At 55.7% G+C, this 9,312-nt stretch overlaps 1 protein-coding gene across 12 annotated transcripts in view; it reads right to left on the bottom strand.

The window, feature by feature from the left end:
• Window positions 1-6,876: 6,876 nt before the first annotated feature.
• Window positions 6,877-9,312, bottom strand: part of PHKA2 (phosphorylase kinase regulatory subunit alpha 2) — a 73,501-nt gene continuing 71,065 nt past the window's right edge. For 5 of the 12 annotated variants that reach the window (XR_014307347.1, XM_082718367.1, XM_082718364.1 and 2 more), the window contains 3 exons: window positions 8,839-8,892; window positions 8,101-8,301; window positions 6,877-7,542 (listed from right to left, as the gene is read on the bottom strand). Coding sequence is in view for 9 of the 12 variants with exons in the window: in XM_082718367.1 (XP_082574493.1) it covers window positions 7,372-7,542; window positions 8,101-8,301; window positions 8,839-8,892 (426 nt within the window). In the remaining 3 variants the exon portion in view is untranslated. Of the gene's footprint in view, window positions 7,543-8,100; window positions 8,302-8,518; window positions 8,725-8,838; window positions 8,893-9,312 lie in introns of those variants that run through there. The other 7 variants (XM_082718363.1, XM_082718360.1, XM_082718361.1 and 4 more) reach the window with 3 other exon arrangements.

Genomic DNA, 9,312 nt, shown 5'->3' with positions numbered 1-9,312 from the left:
GAGCCCTGCTCAGGGCAGAGCAGATGATAGTGACCTTGATCTCTCTAGAGTGCAGTAATTGATGCCTGAATGGGGCCAACCCAGGTGTGGCCGGGTTGCAGTCCTGACACTGCTCTAATTTTTTTTTTTTTAATTCCCATTATCTCATTGTTTGTGGTCCTCCACAACCTTAAACGATGAGCACTATTATTGCCATGTGACATATGAGGAAACGCAGCTCAGAAAGTGACTTCATGTCCATCCGTGGCCACGCAGCTTCAAAGTAGCCTGAGTCCAAAGCCCACATTGGTAAGCACCTGTGATGAGGGAGCAGGAGGCTGGCTGAGAACGGAGCAGGGGCTGGCACCTTGCACCCCCTCTCCACCCACTCCCCTTGGTAATATGTGTGACATTTCACAGGCACCCCTGACTGCCCTAAAAGAAGAGCAAATGGTTATCTTGCAGAGATCACAGTCCTGCAAGGCAGGAGTCTCTCTTGGTTTACAAATGTCCTTGAGATTTACAACAAAGAAGTTGTCTTATCAGTAGCCCAATTTCCAAAGACACATAACTCAGTTCCTCAAGCCCTAACGTCACCCTCCCCTCCATAAAAAACCGAAGGAAACGGAGGTAGAAGGAAAAGTAAATAAAGTTAAATTTCTTTTAAAGACCTAAATCTCACTAACAAGGATGTTTGATAGCAGGAATGTAACATTCCACCAGGAGACTCCCAATTGTCTTTATGTTAGTGCCTCATTAGAGGGAAAGTGGCCTTGGCTTGATAGTAACCAGGCCTTCAATATCCTGACAGTCTTCTTTACCCCAATAGCCCTTCTGAACACCCCTTTGTCCTCACCTACCCAACCAGCCACTCCTCACAGGCCCTGGGCAGCCGCATCTCCGTCTGCCCACGGGTCCTGTCCCCGTGCTCTAATAAACCACCTTTTTGCACCAGAGACGTCTTAAGAATTCTTTCTTTAGCCGTCGGCTCCGAACCTCACCCCACCTAGGTTCAGGAACTTCATCACCTGGGCTGCCTCCCGTGGGGATCAGGAGTGTGCAGACCTTAGTGGGGTGTCGCCAGTGGCTTATATGCATTACCAGACGTGATTGTATGGACATTCCTATTACCTACTCTGTCCAGTATTTGGTACCGCCCAGTGACACCAGCTGCGATAACCATCACCCCATTTCACAGAGGATCAAACTGCAGCACCAGGAGACTGCGTAGTAGCTGAGAGCACTTGGTCCTAAGCAGCAGCCTGGAGACCAGACTTCAGGCTGGGCGAACCCCGGGCCCGCGGCCGGGAAAAGGCCAGGGCGTCCAGGGGGTGGGCGGGGCCAGGTGTGACACCTCAAGCCAATCGCTGCCTCCAATACAATCTGCCAAAGGCTGACCATCGGTCAAGGTCTCTAGCGCAGCAGTGACTACATGAATAGTCAATCCAGTTGTTCAGAGATTTGTAGTTCCCGGGCGCCTGGGTGGCTCAGTGCGTTAAAGCCGCTGCCTTGGGCTCAGGTCATGATCTCAGAGTCCTGGGATAGAGCCCCGCATCGGGCTCTCTGCTCAGTGGGGAGCCTGCTTCCTCCCCTCTCTCTCTCTGCCTGCCTCTCTGCCTACTTGTGGTCTGTCAAATAAATAAGTAAAATCTTAAAAAAAAAAAAAAAGATTTGTAGTTCCCACCGCACGGACCATGTTTCTTCCAATTGGGAACCCTCAGAGAAAACGGAGCTGGGCCTGGCCTCCCTACTTTAGCTGGGGAGCCAAGGGCGATGGGAGGTGGGGGGCTGGGACCGACGAAGCCCAGAAGCCCACATCCCTGGTTAGTCCAGCCCTGACCCTGCGGCGCCTCCGGGCTGGGTGTGCCCCATTCCTGAACTGGGTGGAGCGTTTCACACCACACCAGGCTGCCCATTTGCAAAGAGGATTTGGATCGGCTTAGGCTGAGCTGGGTTTTTTTAAGTCCCTGTATGCTAAACTGAGACTTCCTGTCCCCTGCAATACTCTCTCCATATGTACCATCCAAACCTTGTGTAAACCAAGGAAACGAGTCTCTCTTCTGAGGTAAATTTGTAAAAGCAGTGCAGGGTTCTTTGCCCAGATTTAGGTGAACATGGAGTCTTGAGACCCAGGTTTCAGTCTGGATCTACAGTGGGAGAATTTATGCAAGCCTCATGCCCGGTGAGCCTTAGTTTCCCCATTTGTAAAATCCTGGTGCTACTAATGCTCAGGTGACTAAGCAAATGTATGCTAAAGATCGGGTTCTTCTCCACCAACATCTGAGGGCTGTAGGGTTGGAAATCTCGGCTGCCTCCCTCTGTTTCTAAGACCCCAAGGCTCGCCCAGAAGTAAGACCCGCAGAAGACCCTAACCCTAGGGACCCCTCAGAGCCTGTCCTGTGGGCCTCACCTGTTCCCAGTGTATTTCCACACTCTCCCCTTTACGGTGCACACCCCCGGGGCAGCCTCCTGGAATGTTCCCCTGACCACTGCTTCTCATCAGGGAGCTCTTCCCTTCCTCCCCGGGATGAGTCACTACGTTGCTTGCTTGCTTTTCATTGTGCTTTTTTTAAGTTCAAAAAAAGAAATGTGTCAAATTTAAAACTCCGCACAGCACATCTATTTAAAGTGCAGAGGAAGAAGCCTTCGAGCGAGTGCAGAACCCGAAGGCCTCAGCCCCAGTCTTCCCTGAGCTTTCGAAGGTCCTGACTTGAAAGGCGGGGCGTGCTTGCGGTCCCTTCTGGGCTGGGGACAGGAGAAGTGGGAGCAGCGACTCTGCAGGGGCAGAGAAGGGCAGGCGAAGACTTGCCTGAAGGCTAGCCCCAGGGCACTTGGACGGTTTGCAGCCTCCCCGTCTCCGCCACCCAGTGGTCACCGCTGCATTCCAGGGGTGGGAAGCGGCGCAGGCTGAGGCCCGCGACAGTTGTGCGCGGGGCCTGGTGTGTGTTTGCTGGAAGATGGCCTGGGCCCGAGATGGGGCAGTGGTCCAAGGGGGGTGACAGGAATGGCCCCGCTCAGCCATCTGATGGCCCCTGCTTTGCCGCTACCCGATTCTTGCCCCTGAACCGCTGCAGAGCAGGGGAGCCCGGTGGCGTCTCAGGAGCAGCTGACGAAGGTCTGGCACCTTAGGCACTTGCTTCCTTCCCTCTGCTTTCCGGACACAGCCCCGCCAGAGCTGCTGTCTGGTGAAACCCTTCCCTCCTCTGCCCTGAGCTCCGGCCCGTGGCCCTGCTTCCCTCTCCAGTGAACTTCTCTGGGACACACGTTCCCGAGACAGAACTAACAACTGGGGGGCGGTGGGGGCAGAATGGGTAGGTCTGCGCCGGGATTGCCTCCCAGGCCCTGGGCCGGGTCCTTCTGCACTTAGCCTTCACGACTAAGAGGCGTTTCTTCATCCCGCCCTGCTTGGCCATATTCCTGTGGGCCGAGCACCGCCGGGCCTGAAGCGGGCCACAAAAACTGCTTTCTGAGCAATTCATGTCTCCGAACAGCTGACATATTGCGATAAGGCAGAGGGAGGCGTCACGTGACTTCAGAGTTCATTGGTTCCGATTATCCCACTCCGTCTGAGAAGGTGTTTTTGCCAAAATTGCACATATGTTCCTTAAAAACACACAGTTGTTTTCTGGTGGAGTTGTTCCCTCTCCCAAACCGTCAAATACTCGGAGTGTTAGACTCCAGAATAGTCTCTTGCGGTTTCGGTTCTTCTCATACCTCCGAGAGCTCTCTTGGTAACTCAAAGAAGTGGCTTTTCCTAAATGGCTTTGAGTAAGGCAAGGGGGCACTGGGCTCTAAGAGGCGACAATGTGGCTTTACCGTCCCCTCGCAAGTGGTGGAATCAGTGGCCAAGTCCGGGTGAACAGAAAGCATTCTGGGACTATGCAAAGTGCAGAGACACACACAACAGATGGCAGGGACTTCAAAAGCATAAGAGTCACCTTGAAAGATAATGGCACCGAGGGAAGGGGTGGGGGGCTTTTGTACCCTCTGACAACAAGGAAGCAGGGAAGACAAAAGCTATTTGCCAGACTTGCATGTGTATGTACAGGACTGAGCGATGGTTCTGCTATAATTTACATCAAGGGAGGCTGAGCCTCCTGTCGTCCTGTCCAGAAATAAATGGCATCAATCAGCTGACAAACTGTTTCTCTGGCCTCCTGATCTTCTGGTCTTTTTTCTTTTCCTTTTTAAAAAAAAAAAAAAAAACAAAAAAAAAAACCAAAAAAAACCACAGGGAGCATTTAAGTTCTATTTAGGCAGCTAATGTATAAGTCTCCTTCCATTCACTAGGCCCCAGAAAAGTGGCAGAAACTCTAACGGACCTTTTGACAGATGCCCACCCCGTGAGACACGGGCACGACCTGGAGACCTGTCTGCCTCTGGCCCTTGGCCTGGCTGGGGGCTGCCACTGGACAAACCTGGATTCATGTGAACCGGGAATTCCAGGCTCCGCCCGCCAGAGGCCGGGAGCAGAAAGGGGTCCCGTGATTCCCTCACACGTAGCCCCGTGCCGGTCTGCGGGCCTTGGTGTACCTTTGACGATGGGCAAACTGGGGTACACAGAGGCTACATCACTCACCCCCAGGTCACAGAGCTGGGCTGGAAGGCCAGTCTGTCTCGGGAGACAGAACCTTCGTTCTTGCTGCTGGCTTCACCTGGGTCAAAGCCAGGGTGAGCAGCAGGTGGGGCGGCCAACAGATTTTCAATGGATGTTAAAAGAAATGTTTGTTCCTGGCTCCGAAAAAGAACATGCTACCTCCCAGGACCAGTAAAGGTCAAAACTGGCCTTTCTGCTCTGTGAAGGACAGAGGGACTAGCAGCAGGGGCCGTGGGCCACGCTCACCTGGCGTGGAAGCCCAGTGGGCCGTGGCTGGGATAGTGGCCGCACAGGGCCTCTGCCATCCCTAAGCATCTGTTCTTCTCCGCGGCGTGGGCCTCAGCTGCTCATAATGGCAGCAAGCCTCCGAAGCCCGTTCTCCTCCTTTGAAGCTGACAGCTTGATGCCTGTGGAAATGTGATACTATTTCAGGATTTCATTTGAAAGAGGCTTCAAAAGAGGGAACCGAAGGCGCCGCTGAATTGCTTATTATGGCTCTGCCCCCCGGCCCGCACCTCGGCTGGTGAGCCCCGCCACGGCGTCTGTGGTTTGCGTACCATCCATGGGCAGGTGATGTTCTAAATTAGCATCTGGCTCAATTGGGAGGGCTGTAACTCTTCTGGAACTTTCTCTCCCAAGAAGCCACCAGGACTTACACAGCTTGTGCCTTTGTTACGTTGCCTGCCTTGGAAACGACCCTCCAGGAAGTCTAGCAGGTGAAGTGCGTGAGGCATGTCTTTCGAAACCCCAAAACAAAGGTTATGAAAATGCTACTCTGAAACCAGGCTGGCCGTGCCCACCTCCCTGCCTTGGACCCTCAGAGGCACACGGGCCCAAACATGCCTCCCTGGAAAGACGGGGCATGGGCAGGGAGCACCGCAGGAGCGCGGGGAGTGTGGTGCCAGGCCAGGCCATGTGCTGCGTGGGCAGGAGCCGCGGGCCAGGCCGCACGGTCGCTGAGCTCCATGCTGCCACCTGCGCACCGGGCGGGCCCGGCCTTCCGGTCCCCGCGGCGGCTGGGTCTCTGCTGGGTCTGTGCCACCGAGCGCGCAGCTTTTTTCACCAGCCTTCCGGCCGGGCTGAGGCCCTTGAGCACCGAGTCACACCTCCTGTAGCTTTGTGTTCCCGCCCCTGGTGCGGAAAGTGCGCAGCATGTGCGGACATTGATAGGGAAGGGGGAGAGGAACAGGGAGAAGTCCGTGGGCGCGGGACGGACAGATTCCGGTGTGGCTCTGTATGTAACCACCCCAGGCCTCAGCAAAGAAAGAACTGCGCTTTCAAGAATTCCAAACGAGGTCCCCGAGTCACATGTTCATGGGGCGTGGACACCACCGAGCCCAGGTAAGGAGCGCTGGGCCATGTGTTTCTCGACGCTCTCTCCCTGGGGCCCAGCTGAAGAGCGGCTCTCCCACGTCGAGAATAGGGATCAGTACGAAGTTTGGACTCCGAGGGGCTCTGGGCACCTCTGTGTCCCCTCAAAGCAGCGATAGTATCAGCTTTCTCCCCCTTCACATAAACCTCTGAGCCAACGATCCCGGGGCCATGTTCCCCACCTCAGTGGCAGTCGTCACAAACCTAGCCCGTCACCCTCCAGCAGCTGGAGCTCACCATTTAACCACCGGGGGTGGCCTGTCCCCCAAAGTCTGCCACCCACAGAGACTGGTCCCTGTTGTTGCCCACCCCGGCCTCCAAAAGGTAAGACAGTGCCTAGAGAGAAAATTCTGCTCACCAAATACCAGCCAAAGACGGCGAGGCCCTCTCCTACGAGGATCTGCCCTTGCTTGGCATTCCAGGCCCCCAGGCACGCCTGCCTTCCAGGGAACAGGCTCAAGTAGCCACTCTGGCTCTGTGCTAAGACGGAAGCATTGTCTGTGCAAGGGCACTCCGCTCGGCTCCCGGGCGTCTGGAGCACCCCCCCCCCAGGTGCGGGAGGAGATACTGCCCACCCGCAGGGCGGTCACTGCATGTGGGGGTAGGGGGCCCAGGCCTTCCAGAGGGACTTCCTGCTCCAGTCCCCAAACAACAGTTGGCCCAGCTCTAAGGAGAGTTGGCACCTCCCCTGCCTCTGTGTGTGTGTGTGTGTGTGCTACATCCAGAAGATGTGGGGTTTTTTTTCTATATAAGGCAGAAGAAATCTCTAATTCATAAGGAGCCAGGATAAAAGCCTTGAGACCACAAGCCAGAGTTAACTGCAAGCAGTTTTCTCAATCTCGGCAAGAGCGGATGCTGTCACACAAAGGTAGCTCTGCCAACAAAACAACAAGAGCCCTAGAAAGCAACAAGACACAAGGAAACCAAACTTCCACAGAAAGACAGAGTTGTTCTATTTGGTAAACAGTTTGGTCCACTACAGACTAGCGGACAGACTACATCCTGGTAAGACGTTCCCCTTGTCAAGGTCCGTTCCTGCCGCAGTAAGGCTCTTCCTATCTTTAGATGTGTCACTAGCACCGCCGACTGATTGCAGGAACTCTCAGCGAGAGCCGATTGAAGCTGGCTTCTCCGTTCACACTGCACTCAAAAGGGACCAGTTTCCAATTCCTCTTCAGACTCCGAGACCAGATGTTGCAGCAAATGTTACAGCAAAGCAAACCTAGAAGGGGATCCTGTGGCACTCCTGGGGGGAGCACAGGAGTCCTGCTCGGACAGACACTGGTTTCAGGTCCACTGCTGCCACCTCCTCCTGGCCAGGGTTTTTGATGGGACATGCTTCTGCACCAACACAGGGGACCCTGAGGAACAGAAAGTTCCCAACGAGGCTAGGGGGCAAGTGACAGTCTCAGGGCACCAAGGCCCTACTGCATCTGGCACCCTGAATTGGGCAGCAGCTCCTGCAAATGAGAAGCCACTGCCTTCGTTAGGTAGGTCATTGTCCCATAGGCCCCACTTGGAGCACTGTCATAAAAGAAGTGGCAAATGCCTGTGGCTTGGTCTTTGTCCAGGGTGTCCACGGCTCCAATCGACATCTGCAGCAGGAAGACCGAGGCAAAGAATGAACAGACTTCCTTCCCTCTCTGGCCCTGGGAGGACGGTATGTGCTAGAAGCCAGCAGCCCCCAGAGAAGGGCTCTAAGCCCAAGGGCGGGAGCCACGAGTGCCCGGAAAGGGACATCCAGCCTCTCCTCTGGGCACCACACTGTGCTCCCATGTGCCCTGGTCTGCAGCATGGCTCTGACTCCGCAACGACAGGACGGCTCCTCCCACCCCAGCTCCGGGCGCAGGGTAAGTAGCTGGTTTACCCAGGGCCCCACCCATAGCAAGTCATGTTTGCGCCAAAACCTAGGCCCAAACGACTCTCTCCATTTCCAAACATCTTTAGACTTCCCTAGTGGCCACTGTGCCATTTTCTAACCAACCGGTTGATGGTTTTTTTCACCATCTGTGATGACATTTTCTTTGAGAATAGTCTTTCCTACTGGACAAAGAAGCCTCAGCCTTGACAGAGATAGATACCAGCCTGGCTGCTACCTTGCCTCTGCCCCACCTCGGCTGGGGGCGTGACAGGGCAGGCCTGGGCACACCCACCTGGTCGTGCAGGAACAGCTGGTTGGCCGTCCGCACGATCTGGTCCACGTGGATGATGCCCCCGATGCTGTTCATGTCGGTGTCCGAGAGCAGCGTCAGCACCATGATGGCCTCCACCAGCAGCTGCCGGTACTCGGGCTGTGGCACGCGGTTCAGCACCGACTCCACGTGCACGGCAAACTTGATCTCCTGGGGGGTCATCTGCCAAAGGGACCAGCGGAGGGGTCAGGAGGGAGGGGAGGACAGCCAGCCCTGCTCCCAGCGTGGGCCGCAGCACCCGTGGCCTCCAGGGCTCGGCCCAAATGCTGCCTCCTTTCTGGCCACATTCTTGATGCCGGCAGCCAGAACCCTCTGGAGCGGGAGGCCGACAACTTCGCAGTGGGGGTGAGTTGGCCTTGTCCTCACTTGATTTAACTACCCCACTAGACTGGGACGTCCAGGGGCCAGGGCCCTCTGCTCATTCCTTTCTTCCTCCTCACTCCGGCCGGCATATAGCACCGGGTCTCGGGCGCGGTAAACACTCAGTGTGTGAAAGAATGCATAGGGGAAAGGGAAGCAGGAAGCTGACTGTCCTCGGCAGAAGGGGCGGCAGTGTGTGGGGCCACAGCTTTGCTCTTACGGGTGCTTTCAAGGGCAAAGGTAAAGCTCTTGACAGGCAGATCTGTGGTGTGGGAAGCACGCCCTCGCGCCCTGCGGGGAGACCGGCCGTAGGTGGGCACCAGGCTTTCCCTGTCCTACCTCTCTCGTTGTTGACGACGGCAGCACGTATCCATCGATGGACAGACCGTGGCACTGGAGGCAGAGCACAGCACGCGCCGGTCAGACTCCGGAGCCGGGTAAGTGTGCACACGCGTTCACACACTCTCCAGTCACTCTGCTCTGGAAACCTGCACGCGGGCTGCACACGCCAGACTGCTCGCGTTATTTTTAGAGCGCTTGTTCTCACTGCCCACAGGCTGTGTTTTTGATGGACCAATTCTAGGGAAGCAGCAGGCGGCTTTCAGATCGCACACGAACAATGCCCCAGGGAGCTGCTGGGTCCTCTGGAAGCTCCGCGTTTCACTTGGCTACTGGGCCCTGCCGGCGGCGCGGCCCCCTTCAGGGCCATATAAAGGGAGATTTTCATGGCTCCTGCTGGCGCAGTGATACTTCTGTGCCTTTGCAGGCATCTATTTTTGAGATTACTATAATAAGCACCAATCACAAAAGACT

Source organism: Mustela nivalis, assembly GCF_964662115.1.
Source record: "Mustela nivalis genome assembly, chromosome: X".
NCBI classification, from domain to species: domain Eukaryota; kingdom Metazoa; phylum Chordata; class Mammalia; order Carnivora; family Mustelidae; genus Mustela; species Mustela nivalis.
Note: the sequence above shows the minus strand (reverse complement) of the source record. Positions and strands in the feature narration are given on the sequence as shown.